Here is a 20,083-nt window from a genome sequence, read left to right as displayed (position 1 = left end):
CACATGTATCTGACATATATACACCACACGAATTGATTATTTGTTACAATATTATGTTTATGAAGAGAAACAAATTAAATTGCAGGTTTTTGTAGAGAGAAATAAATGAGGATCACAAGGCAGTAGAGTGAGTGAGTCCAAGGCAAGGTCACAGGTCCTCCACTGATCACACCTTGTCTTTCACTCCAAAAGAGCGGCTGCCCCGGCCCACGCGCATACAACTATATATATTATTTCAGAAACTACATTTTGTTATATATGCGCGAGCATCAGTGCATGCTGCTACCTATATATACGTGTCCAAAACTCATCAGAAACTCCATATATATTGTGGCCTGGATAGCTTTGGAGTTATGCCGTTCGATCTCGTGATCTCAGATCAGCTAGCTCAGCTCCTATATAGCTTCCAAATGGAAATGGGCAACATTCATGTGTATGGATATATAGATGCATGTGGATAATATGTGTGGTTGCATACTTGGCTGGAAACACCGGGATTGGAAAATAAGAAAAATTTCATATGTACCCCTAAAATTTCACTCATTCTCTTGTATACCCCTAAATCTTTATTGAGAAAATTTGATCCATACCACAGGAAACATGCCGGTAAACAAAATAGCACAAAAACTTCCTACTTTTGATCAGAAGCACATGCCACCCATTTTTTTTTTATCTATAGCACTTCCGTCATAACCACCGTTCTGCTCAAGTGTTTAGCCATGAGTTGAGACAAAGAAAGACCAATTTGCCCTTGCTCTCTATCCTCCTCGGCTTTCCCTATCTCTGTCTCCATCCTCGCCTTCCCCCCGCCTGGCACCCATCCCCGTCCGGCATACATCTGAGTCCTAGTGTACATTATTCCTATGGCTGCAGCGGTAGTGGAGGTGGAGGAGGGAGGCGGTGGTGGTGCCATGGTGCTCATCTTCGTGGAAGGTATTCCGAAGGGCGTGGAGCCCACAACCTAGAGTCCATGTTCGCCTCTATCGGCTGCGTCGCTGGCATCGAGTTCATGCGCACCAATGGCTTCCACCGCCCCTCCGACAAGGCCCTTGCCAAGCTCTTCTCCACCGTACGCATCGCCCCCTATCTTCTCATCCTTCCACCACTTCAGTAGCAGCCATCACCAGTCGATTTGTAGCCTCTGTTTGTTCCTACTATTAAATACTAACCACGGTGCATGAATGGAGATCAAAGAATGAAAAATTGTGGGTGTGTAAGATGATTTTACCGAATAGTAATAGATTAGGGCATATTACGATTGGTACCATGTTTGCTGAATTGTTGTTGGCCTAAGACTGTTTGAGAATGACGCTTGCATGCGGCGGGCGGAGGGGAGATGGTGGAGGCGCGCTACTTGCTCAATAATGGCGGCTAGCGATGGGTGGAGGGGATTGGCGGCTGGCTGCTTGCACGATGGGGATGGGAAGAAAGAAGACAAGCTAGGGAAATTAGTCCGAGAAGAAATTCTCTAATTAGAGCTAACACTAGTTGCTCAAAATATGATGAAAGTGCTAGGGATCCATGGAAAATGGGTGGCTTGTACTTCTGGTTGAAAGCGGGAAATTTTTATTCTATTTATAGTACCGGTATATTTCCTATGCTATTGGATCGAACTATCTATTTGATCAACCAACATTCAACTAACGAAAAGGATATAAAAGGATCAAAACTAAAATTCGAGAGTATATAAGAAAAGAAACAAAACTCTGGGGATATGGGGACATGGAAGGAACTCGCTAGATGTTTAGGATATACAAGAAACTATCTCTTTGAAATTAATGCTCCAGGGTTTCTTCTGTCTTCCTTGATGAGAAATTAATTTTATGGTATAGGTACCGAGAAATACCACGCTTTATAGTGTAAATTTTACTTAGATACTAGGTACCAAATTTTACAGTAATAAATAGTCACCTTTCATGAACCATAATTAGAAATTTGCTCTTTGTGGTTATACTTTTAGAACTACCTTATATATCTTTTTAGAAAAAAAATCCTAATGTTATATTAGTTCATCATTTTGTAGTTCATTGGATAAAACAAGATCGAAGTTTGAACCCGAGAAACTGCCCCTTCCTCCCTCACACTCCTACTATAACCTAAAACGCCAACTTGGAGGGCTCCTTGGAGCATGCCGGAGCTGGAGCTAGAAGAGATTGTGCTAATGATGAATCATGGAATTAATGGCTGGAGCAAATCAGACCGGCCACGACTTCCCTAGTTATTCTTTGTTGCTGTTAAGTTTGTATTACCTATGTTTTATATTATAAGACTTTCTAGCATTACTCACATTCATATAAATATTAATGAATCTAGGCACACACATATGTCTAGATTCATTAACATATATATGAATGTGGGCTATGCTAGAAAGTCTTATAATATGAAACGGAGGAAGTACTACTCGTGATGTTGGTGACTTTGCTCTCTTTCCCTATGTGGATATTCCTGAAAAATTGAATGTGGATTGGCATTTATACGGGACATGCATGCATGGTGGACTGAAAGAGGGTCTGTTTATTTTATTGTTAAGATTAACCTTACTAAATTTTAGTTATACCAATGTTTGATAAATTTTAACATTACTGAATCTTGGTAGCTTTAGGCTGAGTTCGGTAGAACCGGTTGGGAACTAATCTCCTCCGCACGAAAAACGGAGCGATCCATTAGTGCGTGACTAATTAAGTATTTGCTATTTTTTTCAAAAATGGATTAATTTGATTTTTTTAAGCAACTTTCGTATAGAAACTTTTTGTAAAAAAACACACCGTTTAGTAGTTTGAAAAGCGTGCGTGCGGAAAACGAAGGAGAGGGATTGGGAAAAGGTGGATCCGAACACAGCCTTAGAGATGTTTAGTTTTATGCCCTTTTAAATTTTGGTAGTGTCTTTACGAGAGGAAAATTTTGAAACTACCAAATTTTAGTATAATGTCATTGGAAACATCATATTTAGTTTATTATCTTACCAAAATTTAGTAACATCAAACTTTAATAAGGTTAAAAGTGACAATAATTGAAAGCCGCACAATAATTGAGCACGTTTGAGAGAGCTAGCAAGTAGTTATACGGCATGTCATATCAAATGTGTATGGGCTGCAAGAAACGGGCCCAGAGCAAGGTGTTCGCTCGGCCCGTACATAATTAGGCCTTCCTCGTTTGGTCGATCCAACTTTGAGCAAGTAGAGGCGCCTTCCTCTCTGATCGATCCAACGCACGAGAACGTCCAACCTCCTAGCTGCACATTACCGTAAAAATACTAGTGCGATCCGCAAGGTATTGACGGTTACCTAGGTAACTACTTCCTCTCTTTCACAATATAACTCATTCTAGCATTTTCTATATTCATACATCAATATGAATGTGGGAAATATTAGAATGACTTACATTATAAAACAGAGGGAGTAGTACGCATTACCGTAAAAAGGAAAAAGTACGAAATACCCCCCTGAACTATCGTGGTCGACCGAATTGCACCCCTGAACTAGAAAAATAGATATCGATCACTCTGAACTTTTAGTACCGGATGAATTACCCCCCCTCAATTCAATCTAGAGCTGTTTTGTCCTACGTGGCGTTCGCGTGGCAATCCAGTCAGCATTTTTCATTAAAAAAAATGGTGGGACCCACCTGTCATACCTACTCTTCACTTATTCAGTTATTCCCAATCTCTCGCTCGCGTGGCCGCAGGCGCGCACGGGCACGGCGGTGTGCGGCGGCGACGACGCGAAATGAGGAGGGGGAACCGGTAGGAGCTCGTCGCCATGCTCGATGCTAGCCGCGGTGGCCGCAGAGACCGGGCCACGCTCATCGCCGCCGACGTGGCGTTCTTCTTCTCGGCAACGCCGTGGCCGTCTGCCTCGTGAAGCACCTCGGTGCCAAGGTGGTGGTCTCCGTCGACCGCGGCTGCGACCGCTCCGACCTCACCTTCACGGCGCGGAGGGGCAGGCGGGGGCGCGAGGTGAGGCGGCGGTGCGAGACGAGGGAGCGGCAGACGGCGGCGCGCGGGCCGGGCAGTGGGCAGCGGCGCGAGACGGTGTCTCAGGGCTCACCCAGTCCATGACGGTGGAGCCGCTGGCCCACGACGCCGTCGACGAGGCCACGGACGACGACGAGGAGCTCTCCTTGGCCAGCTGCCGGCCTCTCCCCTTCTTCCTCCTCTCGCTGCCGACTTGTCAGTCTTCAGAATAACTTTTGCACTGAAGGTATCATCACATAAGAATAAGACTGTTTGCATTACTGGTGTGCTTTGCTAAAGTATGAATGAAAAGAACTTTAACCGTCGGCACTCACTTTAACCAGAATTAGCACAGCATATGGAGGACGAGATAATCAGATAGGAAAACTTTCACTTCTTTTACTAGATCCATCACTCTGCCCTTCGACCTCGCAAGAATCACGCATGGCTACATCGCATCCATTCGCTGCAACTCCCCATGACACAAAAACCATCCACCGAAAGAAAAATGTGGCCGTGAAAATTTGGTCGGAGCAACCGCGAGGGAAGTTCACTGAATCCTCCTCCGGATCATGGCGCCCGAATCGTTCCAGACCAAAACCAATCAATCCCCCAATAGCACGCACAGGCATGGCCAATGCAGCACGACGAACACCAGGAGGCCCCCGAGGTCGAGCAGGAACGCCGCGGCGGCCGCCACGCGCGCGTTGTGCGCGAACGCCGGCTGCGACACGGAGGACAACGCCCCCACGGCGGCTCCTCCGCGCCGTCACCGCCGGACCTGGAGGAAGAAGGGGAAGGGAAGAGGTGGAGCGGCTGCGGTGAGGAGGTGGCGTCGCCGCTGCCACTCGCCACCCAGCCGCGCCCGCCGCCGCCGCCGCTGCCCACCTCCCCCCCCACCCCCTCGCACCCCGTGAGAGAGAGAGAGGAAGAGGGGAAGGGGATGCATGACATATGGGTCCCACAACATTTTAAAAAAGAAAATGCTGACTGGATTGCCATGTGTACGCCACGTAGGACAAAACCGCTCCGGATTGGGTCGAGGGGGGTAATTCGTCCGGTATTGAAAGTTCGGGGTGAGCAATGTCTGGTTTTCGAGTTTAGGGGGGTAATTTGGTCGACCGTGATAGTTCAGGGGGTAATTCGTACTTTTTCCCCGTAAAAACTATACGGTTATCATGAGGCATATACCATTGCGATCCGCAATCGCCAATTGGATGACTTAAATACCACTTGTCGTGTCGTTCTCACTTGTGACTGGAGAATTCCTCACATCTTCTGGGTGTGTTCGTGTGCCAATTTTGTACCGTGTTATTTAAAAAATATATTACTAGAAACTTCCATGGAATTAACCGAGCGGGCCGAGATTCACTGGTAGGAACGAACATGGACATACCATCTGTCCGCATTCAAAATGAACCACAAACTGATTTGCTCCTCCCGAAGGTTCCACTGAATCATCGAATCCCTCTCCACATCCGTGTATTTCCCTCCACTCCTTCCCGCCACAACGGATAACACCTCACTTCCTCAACACTCAACACAGCAGAGCAGCGCAAATCAGAGCAGACCAAGAGCAAGGAGACGACGACTACGACGATGCAATCCCTCCTCTCCTCGTCGGTGCTCGCCAACCCATGCACCACCGGCTCCCCGCTCTTCCCGCCGGCCACCGCTAAGCTCGCCGCCGCTGCCTCGGTCCCGGTGGCCGCGGCGGCGAGGAGTGGCGCCATTGCTGCCGTGTCGAGGAGATCGGCGAGTGGCGGCCGGTGCGTGGTGGCGGCGTCGTCGTCGTCGTCTTCGTCCCCGGCGGTGACCACGGCGGAGGCCGGCGAGGTGCCCGCGACGATGAAGGCGTGGGCGTACGACGAGTACGGGGACGGCAGCGTGCTCAAGCTCAACGAGGCCGCGGCGGTGCCGGACATCGCCGACGACCAGGTGCTGGTGCGCGTCGCCGCCGCCGCGCTCAACCCCGTCGACGCCAAGCGCCGCGCCGGCAAGTTCAAGGCCACCGACTCCCCTCTCCCGGTGATCACCTCTCCTCAAATTATTAATCCTTCCTGCACATGGCATTCCAATCTCCTTCGCCATTGCTGAGCTGCTGATGGTGACGCGCGGCGCAGACGGTGCCGGGGTACGACGTGGCCGGCGTGGTGGTGAAGGCCGGGAGGAAGGTGAAGGGGCTGAAGGAAGGGGACGAGGTGTACGGCAACATCAGCGAGAAGGCGCTGGAGGGGCCCAAGCAGTCGGGGTCGCTGGCGGAGTACACCGCCGTGGAGGAGAAGCTGCTGGCGCTCAAGCCCAAGAGCCTCGGCTTCGCGCAGGCCGCCGGGCTGCCGCTCGCCGTCGAGACCGCCCACGAGGGCCTCGAGCGCGCCGGCTTCTCCGCCGGCAAGTCCATCCTCATCCTCGGCGGCGCCGGCGGCGTCGGCTCCCTCGCCATCCAGGTCAATCAGCCAGACACCCACCACCACTGCATTAGCATCCATCAGCTTAATTTGCACCAAACATTCACGTGGCCTGAACGAACTTCCCGTACGTTGCAGCTGGCCAAGCACGTGTACGGCGCGTCCAAGGTGGCGGCGACGGCGAGCACGCCCAAGCTGGAGCTCCTCAAGAGCCTCGGCGCCGACGTCGCCATCGACTACACCAAGGAGAACTTCGAGGACCTGCCGGACAAGTACGACGTCGTCCTCGACGCCGTCGGTAAGACCCCCTCTCCACTCACCGCCGGCGAGATGCCAACCTCAAACCCCTCAACTAATTACATATGTACCTGGCTACCTTCTTCTTCTTCCATGGTGTTCCAGGCCAGGGCGAGAAGGCCGTCAAGGTGGTGAAGGAAGGGGGCAGCGTGGTGGTGCTCACCGGCGCCGTCGTGCCGCCGGGGTTCCGGTTCGTGGTCACCTCCGACGGGTCGGTGTTGGAGAAGCTCAACCCATACCTGGAGTCCGGGAAGGTGAAGCCGCTGGTGGACCCCAAGGGGCCATTCGCCTTCTCACAGGTTGTGGAGGCCTTCTCCTACCTCGAGACAGGGAGAGCCACCGGGAAAGTTGTCATCTCACCCATTCCATGAGAGCTTGACATCAATGGCAGAGCTTATGATGGTCTCTCGCACCTGAGATTCTGATTCTGAAGTGTGTCAGCATAGGCCAAAATGAAGTTTATCTCATATTACAGTTCATAGAGTTACACTGTTACACAAGTTGTACGCACTGTGATGAACTGCTGAGCAATGTCCACAACCCCTCTCTAGCAATGTCCAGTTGATTTGAACAGGCAGGTGGTGCCCCGAATGTCCCAATGTTACATGAGTTTTGCTATGTAAGGGAAGGAACATCGATATACCGCGCCTCAGTTCGTCTTGAAAGGGCTGAAATTTTCGCTGCAGTTCATCTCAGTAGGTATTATGATGTGTTCATTGCTTGGGAGACAATCTGATTGGGCAGATTGCAAATGCCATGCGGCGTGCAGCGAAGGCCAGTAAGAATCGCTCGTCCTCAGTTAGTGCCCTCTCTATGACCTTGACAACAGTTGGGTCCTGACATGGGAGAAAACACAATTTTTTTTATATGTTAAACCTATACCTATTAAAAAAATCGAATAAGATATACCTATAAAAATTGATATGCATGAATGATACAATGGAGCAATGGAGCGAGGAGAATGAATGTCTGGCGTACATATAGGCAGGTGGGCTAAGACACAAATATTCTCAGTTGGGGTCACTAGAGCAAGTGAGTAATTGGGGATGCATACCCTTATCTGCAGTTGGCTGGGAGCAGGCCGAATACGAGCGATGTCACCAACCCTGATAACATTGTTGACATTCCCATGTTCATCAGTCTCTGTTGGCAATGAAGTCGAGTGCCTCCACTGGCCCCCTGCTATGAATTTGTAATAGTACCTGAATAAAATGTTGTTAGTTGCAGATAACTCTTGATCAGCAGTGAAGGGATCAGAAATGGAGAAATGGAAGGAAGATGATGTTCCTTATCCTTTTCAGCCAATGATGAAGTTGAGCCCAAGGCATATAAGAATGTTACATGCTTCTGGGTTAGAAAATATAAGATCGAAGGATTGACTACTTACTTCCCATGTCGAAGTCGAATTTCAGCTTCATATCTTGACCCACCTTTGTGGTTACACTTTACTTTGTCTTTCCAGTTACTTGTAAAATCCCCCACCAATTCCACATCCTCACCCTAGAAAAAAATTGTGCATTCAACTTCATCAGTTTACTGAATATCAAGCTAAAATAGTGATTTTTTAGACAAAAAGTACACTGCTAATTGATGCATTCCGCATTAGGCAAAATGTACCTCCCGACCACTGTTCCAAACAAAGCATACTGAATGTGTGGGAGTACCATCATGTCTTCCGTTTTCAACTAGTGCAATGAGATCCCATGTTGCCCACACAATTGCAGCTCTGCATATTCAGACAAATGTGGACATTAAGGATCAACACTGCTTATGCAGATGGATCAAGCCCAGACAATTAAGAAAATTATGTCAACTAACAACACCTGTCAGGTCTACAGGAGTGCAAACCAGTGATGAACTTGTGAGCAATATGGAGAGGCGTATCCTGCACCCAATGTAGATATGCAATCACACATGCTGGTGATCTATCATATCCAGTGGTACAAGTCACATATATGCGGTAGTTCTTCCTTATAAGCCGCAGTAGAAGACCAACACAGAAAGGAAGCTTCTTCCTCAGGTCCATTGAATCAACCTCTCTGAAAAAATTAAATCAGAAATGCCACTTAGAGTTTGATGAATATTAGACTGATAAGCTTAGCATGCCAATAACAACTACAAATATATTATGCTACAAGAGTCAAATAGGTTTTTCACTATGATCTTTTACAAAAAGAGAAAACCATATCCTACCGTATAGGGTAGTTAACCATCAAAATGTTGTTCTCGCGACAAGAATTGTTGATTGCCTCTGAATTGATTCCCCAATTGGTGCGCTCACTTTCACTTTGAAAATTCAGAACAGCAGTGATACCCTGAAGCCTTTTGAAATATCAGAAACTTAATTTGATAATTAAAGGACACGCAAAAAGCCTTTCGAAGTACCAGTTATGAGATTTGTCATTGCATATGTGAGGAACCTACCATAGTCTCTGATAGCATTTTCACATCTCTTTCTGTTTGTAGGCATGATCCAACAAATATTTGTTCTGTGATCTGTTAAAAAATATACGGAAAATGAGTAAGCTTAAAGTCCTGAGAGGATATCAACAAGACAAAAACACTGTTAATATTAAAATCTTTTGATGCACATCCAAGAACTAATTAGTTATAGGAGGACAATTACCTTGCTGTATTGCATACCAAGTGAATGATTGTAGTACAGTTCACCTTTAGCACGGTCTAGTGCTTTAATGTACTCTTCCAAAGGAAAGCTACCATGTGCCCATTCAGTATCTGCATCATCCTCATCAGAGTACAAACCAACAATCTCACTTATACGATTTGCAAGGCTAGTACTGCGCTGATTAAGTCCATCTTGCTCACTAGACAAAACTGCCCATCCATGTGAATTTAGCAGCCTTGGCGAAAATATGGCAAATCCAGGATTTCCGTTCCCCTCAGATGATTCATTCAGCTTTGATGATAATAGAGCACCGTTCCAGCTAGTAAGAGGAACCCTACCCTTGTTAAATAGGAGATGATAATCTTCATTTTGATGCAACTGATGTATCGGGAAAGGAGCAAATGGCCTCTCAAGGACAAGATCGCATGGCCCTGACGTTTCCTTCAACACCATTCTACATGAAAGTTGAAAGGCAACATAAGAAAAGTTGTATTCATTTTGACAATCAACTAGAAATGTTACTCCACTGCTGGTATTATTTTTTAGTTGACATGTAATATTTAGACATTGCCAATGTTGCACTTGTCACATTTGCTAACTCTATTCTGTGCAGAGCTTCTGATTTCTGGAACATTTGAACTAAACCATTTTACATCATCTTACAGTCATAAAATTTTGACGTGACCTTAAATTATCAAATGTAATCAAATATGAGCTCTAAGTTCCAATAGATACAGTACATCTTACTAGTTCCAAACAGTCATGTCACATTTTTTTTATTAAATTTTGCAGAAAATGATGTAGACAGAAGAGCAAAGGAATACTGTTTCAGCTAGAGAAACTTTACTAGTTCCGTACTCCGTGTCACCTAGGTCTCTGATGTCAACAAGACCCACGCCCTCACGACTGCCAGCCTTCTTCAGAGTGTCCCCTACCATGATAATCCGTGATTTCTCCGCATTCCCCTGTCACACGGATGCAGCACCAACAGTCAGCAAAATTGCAAGGCCTCCACAACCATACCCAACTAGAGATAGTTAAAAATGATAAAAATCTTAGTTCCACAACGAACAAGAAGAAAAGTTAAGTAAACTAGTATGTCAACTATTGACCAGACGACAATTTCCCAGTATCCCCCTTGCTCATGACACTAACATCGAGTGGTTACAGTAAAATTCACATCAGATGAAATGAAATGCCGTAAACACCAACGTGGGCAGCATGATGCTGCCTGTGAATTTTGCTGCGCAGCAGGAGCTGTGGCAATTGCACAGCACCAACTACCAAGTGAAGTGGGATGAGGTGAGCATTGAGCAGCAGCAGACTGGATGGATTGCGCTAAACAGTAAACAAATGAAGAAGTGTCGTAACCGCAGCGGGCGAGCCGGAGATGATACAAATGCTTACCCCTTTCTTGAGGGAGTGGACGAAGACGCGGCCGTCGACGGCGAGCGCGAAGCGGACGCCGAGCGGGCGGTCGACGGCGACCATGTACTCGTTGAGGTTCATCCTCCCAGTGCCAGTCCCAGCACCACCACCGCCAGCCTCCGCCGCGTGCCCATGCCGCATCTCCCCGTCCGCCGCCGCCGCCATGGCCACCACCGAGACACACCGCCTCCTCCTCCTCCACCCCCTCCTACTAGTCGAGCACGAAACGGCGGGGAGAGGCGGCGCCAGCGACCTGCAGGCGGCGGCCGCGGAGGGTGCAATGGTCGGGGCGGCGGTGAGATGGAGCGCCATGGCCGGCGGGGTCGGCGATCGGTTCTCGTCGGAGGAGGAGGGGAGAGAAGCGGCGGTGAGGGATCGGAGGGGAGAGGGGAAGACTGCGGAGGGAGGGGGATGGGTTGGGAAGTGTGTGGAAAGGAAAGCGGTTTGGGAGTTTGCGCGCGGGGGGTGTGGGTCCCGCTCTCTTCGGTTTTTGGTGATATTTTTCCTCTCGGCGCGATCACCTCGTGCCGTGCCGTGCGGCTTGCCGGCTTCACGTGGCCCCCGAAAGTAGGTACAATAGCATACTATTAACCATCTATAAACATATTTTAATAAAATAAAAAATTAAAAAAAATGTAGCGAGCTACAAATATGTAGCCAGCTAGGTCGAACTATATATTAATAGTATGGTAAGCAACTACTGTATGAATTGGCTATTAGATTGGTTATAAATGAATTGGAGCTAGTAATGGGCTATACTATAGAGGAGTTGGGTGGATATGACGTGGAATTCTTTTTTTCCAAGAAAAGTAGTACGCTTTATTAACAGTGTATAGGAGTAATTCTTGTCTATTTATTTCAAGATGTAACCACCACCAGCATTCTCAAATACAGCAATTACTTTACATATCTCCTTTTAACCAATCATAATGGCATCTCTCATTTAATTTCATCATGTGTTTTCTTAGACATGTTTGGAGAGCTTCTCACAAAACTCTTTTCGTTCAGGCTCTAAATAAATAATCCATAAAATAAACTAAAAGTAAGGTTGGTTTTTTTCAGCTTTTTTATATTCTTATAAGTTAACTATCAACCCACTACTTCTAAGAATTTTAAACCCTCCAAAAACATATCCTTAATACCTGTACATAACTCCATACTCCACTAAAGAGATGGATAGAGTACATTCCTAATTAAAAATAAGATATAGTCATTAACCTGGACAGCGTTGGTAAGTTATAGATACTACACATATATAAGAAATATTATACTCATCCGTTTCACAATGTAAGACTTTCTAGCATTGCCCACATTTATTTAGATGTTAATAAATCTAGACATATATATGTGTTTAGATTCATTAACATCTACATGTATGTAGGCAATACTAGAAAGTCTTACACTGTGAAACGAAGGGAGTATAAACATAATTGAGTGGAACATTCGATTAAAAAAAATAAAAATGGTAATTCAAAAAAGAAAAGGAGAAAATGGTAGGATGAACTTGGGGCCTGTTCACTTTGATGCCAAAAAAAAAAACTTACCAAATTTTGGTATTGCCAAATTTTGGTATAGTTGCTAAAATTTTAGCAAACTTGCCAAATTTTAACATGATTTCTTATATAGTTACCAAAATTTAGTAGCAAACTAAATGTAGCCACTTTTTTGACAACTTTACCAAAATTTGATAAGGTTGAAAATGGCAGCAAAGTGAACAGGCCCTTGGACAACTTGTTTTTTTTTCTCTCCTTATTAAGTACTCTCGAGTTTGAAATCCAAATTCCAATCACCTCTATAACATTACAGTCCATGGAGCACAATTCAATTCCTACAAGGAAAAGAGAGATTCCCTGCATTTGTTTTCTTTTCATTTTTACAAGTCTTGAATAAGTCCAGGCACAACTGCACAAGTCCACACCACAGTCCAATCCTTGTAATCATCTTGAAAGCTATGGAACATCAACATCCGATTTACCACTTAACGGCAGGCTAAGAAAGATTGGTCTCACGTAAGAACAGCATTTGGCCTCACAAAAAAACGCCAACATTATCTGCTTAAACTTAATTACAATGATGGTGCATAAAAGGGGGAATAAACATCTCATTCGGCTGTACAAAGCACAAGCCGACAGATCTCATCCCTCCTGGCAACCAAATTACAACCATGATTACTAATAAACAAAAAAAAAGGACGAGCCATATCAGAGGACCAAGAGTGAACTCACGGGTTTGTTGAGCAGCAAAAAAATCAGCCTTGTGTCCAAAAACACAAGTTCCCCACAAAGGCAACTGTACTTTACCAGTATAATGGAAACAATGAGCCTGTCGAAGCAGCCACTTCCATTCCCATATCAACTCATGCAACACTATAGCCCGACTCTAATTTTTTGGGTATGAGCTCAAGTATGTACACAATCTAACTCTAACGCATTAACTAGCTATTTTTGTTTTGATACTATATTCACCATCTAAAATATCATGGTTTATAAACTGAACTGTAAAGTTGTTAGGATACCATAGCAATCTCTCAATTGAGCCCCTTCAGTCCCATAATTATTGAGCCACCAATTCTTTTGAGTTAGGTCTCTGAACTTGATCACAATGCTGTGGACAAAACAGCGACTGTGTGATTTTGTAGAGGAAGTATGGGATCAAGGCTGTCACAACAATGACTAGAGTGGATAACCAGTATAAAGGGCTAGAAGCGCAAGCTTCCCAGAAAACATGATATGCGCTGGTTGATATTGTTGGAGGAAACGAGCCGTAGATGACCAGAAAAGTGTACCAAATCAGTATGCTGCCCCAGATGACGAAATGCTGTATCCAGGTGAAGTAGCTGATGTAGAGTGCTAGTTGGCAGTTGACAGTCCAAACTACGCAAGTATACATAGTCACTCCAAGGATGTCAAATCCAGCAACGTGGCCATCCTGTCGGACAGCTTGAATGAGGACAGCATGGAGGGCTCCAAAGTATATTATTATTGAACAGCAAACTCCGTTCAGCATCCAACTGAGTATACGAGACCAGCTGAAGAATAAATTATTCACGCCATCTTGATGTAATGAAGGGACCTGAAATATGCCAAGGACTCAGCACAAATACCAAACCAGCTCTGAAGTAAGGCCAGGTGTACATTACGACTGCACAAGCCTGGGAGATTATGTACCTCGAGGCAAACACGGGAAGAGACATCTTTATCAAAGACACCTAGAGCAATGACCGGGAGAGATGTAAAGGCAACATTGTAGAAAGATATGAACCAATCGTTGTAACCAGGTTGGGCTGAGAACATAGCATGAGCCTCAAACCAGAAAAGTGTAAAGCCAAATGTGATATTCTTGAAGAAAAAGTAGCATATCTGTTCATAGCACAAACAGAATATATCAAGTGGTCAGATTGGAAGTGCTATTAATTATGACATATAAACCTTAGAATGACTTACATTGTGAAACGGAGGAAGTATTTCATAGTGATGAAAATATCAACAAGTATAACAGAATCTCTAAAATAAGAAACTGCATAAGATGCTGTACACTACAGCAGGTATGCTGTATGGAAAGTCTATATGTAAACCAAGGAACCTTCAATTATTGAAAGGAAAACTGTAACATGTCTGCAATATTTAAGTGACCTCATAGACCGTAAAATTGTAACAGAGATGGAAGCACTTTACCATCGCTGCAATTCGGCGATAACACCAATGACCATGGACAAGGAGTAACCGTTCTAAAAAACGAAATTGAGCTATTGCAAAGTCACTTGCCATCACAGCCTGCAATACAAAGCAAATCAAACGTCAGAAAACAGATAAACCTTATACTACCGCTGTTTTTAAATGTATGACGCTGTTGACTTTTGAAAATGACATTTAACCATTCGCCTTATGAAAAATTAATTGTAAATATGCAAAAATATAAGTTCGCAACAAAATACGGAGTAAACGATTTTTTTAAATAAGATGAATGGTCAAATGTTATATCCACAAGTCAACAACATCATACATTTCAAAACAGAGGTAGTAATAGTTTGTAACGAGGAAAAATATATATAGTTTGTACTGTCTAAGCACAACTATTGAATTGGAAATATTGCCATTGAATGTAATCTTTATTTGTCTTTTTAATTATATATCTGTAAAGTTTAAACCTATTCTAATATATTCTAGAAGCATGCTCCCCCATACTGCCTTCCCTAAAACAGAAGACCAAAAAAAGCGTCGTATGCAAAACTACAGACCTGCATTCCTTCAGCACCACTTATTCCAACCCCAATGTCAGCCTCCTGTAGCATACCAACATCATTTGCTCCATCGCCAATTGCTAGTGTGGTTTTCCTTATCCTATTTTTAACCAGTCTGGTAATCTGCAATTCTTCCAAATAGCCAATAGCATTTAAAGATAGAAATGTGGATATATCCACATTATCTTGTTAGAAATAATTGATGAAGCAGCACCTGGTGCTTACTACTCACCAGCGCTTTCTGTTTCGGGGATATGCGACAGCATAAAACAGACGCACAATCAACTGCTAGATCCAGAAATGCGGTTTTAAGACCACCCATGAGAGCATGTGTTAGAGCATTGCCATCAATTATAAGGGCAAAAGGGGCTGAAGTTCCTTTCTGCAAAATTTGCCTTCGAGCATCTTCTAACTTTCTACCAATTTGTTCGTATGGAGCCTACATGAGCAAATACAGAAGGTAAGAAACAGTAGAGTGCACATGAAGTAAACTGATACTATACATCCTCTGTTTTATTTGCTTTCAAGATGACAAGATGTATTCATACTAATTGACGTTGTCGTGCACATTAAATACTCATATTTAGCAGTTACATACTGTTATTTTAAGAACAGCTTAAAATTCTGTTATTGTGCTGACATGAAAATAACTGCAAATAGGTCAATGCATCCACTCTTAGTTAAATATTTATATACCATTCCACTGCTTTCTCCATTGTGTTCCTCAGGAACATTCGTGCCTGGGTTATCCAGAGTTATATAAACTTCCTCCATCCCTTTCCTCAAAAGGTTGCAAGCATAACTGCATATCAAGCACAAATATGTGTGAAAACTATATAGTCCTGTGAGATCTTACTTGTCAGGAACGTAAGCAACATATGGTACTAACCCTATGTTGACAGCTGTCTCCAATTTGTCACCTGTGAGAATCCAGATCTTAATTCCAGCTTGAGCTAGTTTGTGAATACACTCTGGGACCTACAGAGTCAACACATGCATTGAACATGTCCCACAAAATGAGTAGGGTGCTTTGTCTACGTACGAAAAAATTCAGGAGAAATTACCATCAACAGATACGAGAGCAACCGCACAAAATATGAAAAGTGCAAGCTATGTGACAGCAACCAAATAGAAAAATCATTTGGGGCTTTTCAGACTGAACAGGAGGCCATGTTACACCGTGAGCAAGCATAGTAAATGAAAAAAAAAAGAGAAGAGGATAACTTTAAAGTCTCAAATGAAATCGACATACCCCCTTTTGCAATCTGTCCTCCACAGCAGTAGCACCTAAAAGAACCAAATCTTTCTCGATATTTTCTGATGCCTTCTCGACAGCTACATCATGATCATTATGTACAGAATTCTTTGCAGCTGAGTACTCCATATTCCACGCAACATACTCGTCCTCAGTAAGTTCACGATATGCAAGTGCCAGAGTCCGCAAACCTGCCTCAGAATACTCGTCGATGTGGCACTTTGTATTTGTCAGACAAGCTTTGCTATTATCCTTAGAGAGCCTCTCAAGAATAACACTGAAGCACAAAGATAGAATATAAATTTTAAGCAAATGCTGAGGAATAAAATGTCAGCAGATAGAAGATAACATTAATAGAACTTTTAGAAGCAAAAAGCTAGCATGTGAAATTTGTGTCTTGCAAGAGTACAGGTTGACAATTCAAGCTTATTTCACTCTACAGAAAACTGTAGTAACACAAAATCTATTGGCTGACCCAGTTTACAAGAAAATAGTAGTGTGATGTGGAGATGTGATGAACTTATCAAGGGTGCAATAAATAAAGATAAACTAACAATTCCCTATTTCATAAAGCGTAAAAAATTTCCATCGCATGTGAGAAGGAACATATCAAACCTGTCTGCCCCTTTACAGAACAGAAATAGCCGACCCTCTTCTGTACTCACAATGACAGACATACGCTTGCGGGCACTGCTAAACTCTAGGGTGTTCAGTAGCTTATAGGTTCTGAAATAAAAATTAGGCATCATGTAGGAAGCAATCATCACCATTTTGAAGAATAAGCACTAAGAACAGTGGAAACGATAAGCACCTATCCACCTTTCTACCGAAGACAGGATCATATTCATGCACTGATATGCTTGTCTGTGACCTATGATAAAATTCAAAACCAAGTTCCCTTGCAGCTGCAACAAGAGCTCCTTCATCAGGTGATTCCGCCTCATAAGACATCCCACCAGAAGTTCTATCTGCAACAGGAATTGCAGTATGACAGACAGCTAACACACGGAAAAACATTTCTATAACATCTTGATGGCACTCTTTGCTCCACTGTCCATTCATCAAGCGGTCATCAGTAAAGTTGAATCCCTTTACCGGTCTTACAGATTTAACAGCACCCTTCTGCCCAATATCAACACATTCTTCCTCTATTCCTCCATAAGGCATCTGCACTTCTATAGGCCTATTTCCATAAGCAACACCAGCAATGGAACATTTCAGGAACTCCATCGAATTACATGTTAAGGTTCCTGTTTTGTCAGAGAGTATGGTGTGCACTTGACCAAGTTCCTCATTCAAATTTGATGTGCGAGCCCTTGCTGGTTTATCAGACTCTTCGCAATACATGTTCTGGTCTTGATTTATGAATGTGCTCTGTAAGACTTTAACGATCTCTATCGATATATACAAGGAAATGGGCACCAAGCACACATACAGCATGAGACTTGTCAGAAAATGGCAAATAGCTGCTAATGTTGCTCTGTTTGGATCAAAGTACATAGTTGAGTTATCTGGCCTTAGGTACCAGGCATAGTTCCCTGCACTTAATTCAGCCCTCGTTCTGATACCAAACATAACCGACCCAAACGATGCAATAGCAAAGAGAATTACAAAAAGAAGATAAATGATCTTATCCATTCTTCGTTCAACAGAACTCCTCTTTGATGGTGGTTCCATTGCATTCTGCATTACCTTTGTGTCATGCCCCGTGAAAATTACAATGCCATAAATTTGATTTGTGTTCCGAAGCTTTGAATCCCTTAACAGGATCTGTTGTGGGGATAGAGGATATTGTTGCCCATTATAGTGCAATGTCCCTAAAAAGGAATATAATTTCTCATTTGGATCCTCACATTGAATGAAAGCCTTGAAGGTGTGGAAAGAATGATCCTCATTCAAGCCCACAGTCACGTCCAATGATTGTTTTCGCTTCAAGTTTGTCTCTCCATCAAGATTCATTGTCTCAACATAACATATTCCATCCTCATAGCTCGAAGAAAGCAAAACAAGGTCAGCAGGGAAGAACTCATCTTTCTTCACTTTAACTATATCACCAACTTGAAGCTTCTTCCATTCTGTCTGATGAAATGATTGGGTGCCATCATAAACCTCGACCTTCCTGCTATTCACTTCAATGTCCTAAACAAAAGCAAAAAAAAACTAATTTACACTTGCCAAACAATTTACCAAAACAATATTGTACATATCGATCGAGTGCAAACGGTTTAAAATGTATCAAATCAGTCAATATTGCAACATTCTGTTCGGTACTAACAAAAAGAAGTAAACAGTACATGCCCCAATAGCCTACCATACAAGCATCCCAGAACTGGCATTTGCAGGTAATCAGGTAATGATGCCAAAAAAAAAAAAATCGGGACAGCACAAAGTAGCAAGAACGCACCATCAACACAATGTGGAACCAAGCATAGACACAAAAATGAATGCAAAGTTATTGCGATTATAAACATCCATTTGAGATCACAATCAATAGGTCGCCTATGAAAATAAAGAAAGTAACATGTATGTACAGTAAGACCAGAAAGGCCGTCATTCCCATTGCCCGATCCGCTAACCAAAAACGGTAGGGTAGCGAAGGTGGCAGGGCAAACCGCACCTGCTGCTTTCGCCGCCAGTCCTCGACGGCCTCCTTGGCCATGGCGGCCCCGACGACGACGACGAGCGGGAGGAGGACGGAGACGGCCCGGTACGGCGCGAGCGGGCTGAAGGAGACGCAGGCGACGACGAGGAAGAAGCAGTTGGCGGCGCGGCGGAACTGCTCGAACAGCGACTTGGGCACGAAGCTCGCCGCCGTGTACTTGGTCGTCGAGATCGCGTTCCCCGGGTACGCCCCACCGCCACCCTCGTCGGAGGAGGATGAGGACGAGGAGGAGGAGGATGAGCATCCCGCGCCGCTGCAGCGCACCGCGCGGGTGAATCCCGGTGCGGAGGAGAACGTGGAGGTCTCGGTGGACGCGGGTGCGGTCGCGGCGGCGGAGGCGAGCTCGACGAGGGGGCGCTCGTCGGCGGCGGAGGCGGCGGGGGGGCGCATGGCCGACGAGGCGGAGGAGGAGGGGGATCTGGGGGTGGAGAGGGGTTTGGCGGTTGGGGTGGTGGACTGGAGGGCTACTGCTGGGGAAGGGAAGGGAAGGGAAGGGGAGAGGGAGAGTGGGGCGGTGGTGGTGGTGGTGGTGGTGGGTGTGATGCGAAGTGGTGGAGGAGAGGAACTGAGGGAAGAAAGGGCTCCCCTTTCCGTTTCGTCACCACGGCGAACGCGACGCGCAGGGCGCAACGGCCAGAGAAGAACCCCCCGGCCGCGTTGGAAAGCGCGAGGGCGAGACGTGGGCCCCGCACCGCACGTGGCGACGCGCTGGAGGATACTCGGAGTAGCATGGAGGACTACTGAATCGGGATACGAGATCATATCGTTGTGATCATAGTAATATTATATCGTAGGATCGTATCGCAGTATCGTAATGCTATAAGATTTTCTTTTTTTAAGTTTAATTAATATGTATTAATTATATATAGCCATTCTATATAAAAAATATAATAATGATATATGTCATGCAAATAGAGACATTTATCAAGAGAAACCAAGTTGGTTTTGATATATTTAACTGATTTTCATATAAATTTGAGCATATTTAGTTACATTATTTTCAAACCATATTATTTTAAATAATATTTTTGTAATATCATAGGGATCGTATAATCGGGATACCACCTAAGATTTCGTAGAATCGTATAGTAATGAATAGTAGGATCGAGATACTCTGAAAATTAGGATATTAGATGGGATCGGTATCGTTTCGGCTTGGTAGGATCGTAGTATCGTAAGATACTAGGATACGAATCAGGATACTGACAACCTTGT

At 44.6% G+C, this 20,083-nt stretch overlaps 3 protein-coding genes across 3 annotated transcripts; 1 reads left to right on the top strand and 2 right to left on the bottom strand.

Annotated features, from left to right (window-relative positions):
• The first annotated feature begins 5,414 nt into the window (after window positions 1-5,414).
• Window positions 5,415-7,234, top strand: LOC127782256 (2-methylene-furan-3-one reductase). The gene is made up of 4 exons (XM_052309378.1): window positions 5,415-5,980; window positions 6,076-6,399; window positions 6,499-6,658; window positions 6,763-7,234. Exons 1-4 carry the CDS (start codon window positions 5,552-5,554, stop codon window positions 7,026-7,028), a joined length of 1,179 nt encoding a protein of 392 aa, XP_052165338.1. The 5' UTR covers window positions 5,415-5,551; the 3' UTR covers window positions 7,029-7,234.
• On the bottom strand, window positions 7,101-11,145 carry LOC127782255 (phosphoglucan phosphatase LSF1, chloroplastic). The gene is made up of 10 exons (XM_052309376.1): window positions 10,691-11,145; window positions 10,142-10,248; window positions 9,284-9,737; window positions 9,082-9,153; window positions 8,851-8,972; window positions 8,481-8,696; window positions 8,275-8,383; window positions 8,045-8,157; window positions 7,712-7,859; window positions 7,101-7,493 (listed from the first exon to the last, which is right to left on the bottom strand). Exons 1-10 carry the CDS (start codon window positions 11,021-11,023, stop codon window positions 7,371-7,373), a joined length of 1,797 nt encoding a protein of 598 aa, XP_052165336.1. The 5' UTR covers window positions 11,024-11,145; the 3' UTR covers window positions 7,101-7,370.
• Window positions 11,146-12,917: 1,772 nt separating this feature from the next.
• On the bottom strand, window positions 12,918-19,472 carry LOC127782175 (probable phospholipid-transporting ATPase 8). Its single transcript, XM_052309251.1, has 11 exons — window positions 18,824-19,472; window positions 17,018-18,345; window positions 16,822-16,932; window positions 16,204-16,483; window positions 15,841-15,929; window positions 15,648-15,753; window positions 15,184-15,390; window positions 14,949-15,074; window positions 14,386-14,484; window positions 13,879-14,070; window positions 12,918-13,783 (listed from the first exon to the last, which is right to left on the bottom strand). Exons 1-11 carry the CDS (start codon window positions 19,256-19,258, stop codon window positions 13,265-13,267), a joined length of 3,492 nt encoding a protein of 1,163 aa, XP_052165211.1. The 5' UTR covers window positions 19,259-19,472; the 3' UTR covers window positions 12,918-13,264.
• Window positions 19,473-20,083: the final 611 nt, after the last annotated feature.

Source organism: Oryza glaberrima, chromosome 8, assembly GCF_000147395.1.
Source record: "Oryza glaberrima chromosome 8, OglaRS2, whole genome shotgun sequence".
Taxonomy (NCBI): domain Eukaryota; kingdom Viridiplantae; phylum Streptophyta; class Magnoliopsida; order Poales; family Poaceae; genus Oryza; species Oryza glaberrima.
The sequence above is the reverse complement of the archived record's forward strand: the minus strand, read 5'-3'. Positions and strand labels throughout refer to the sequence as shown.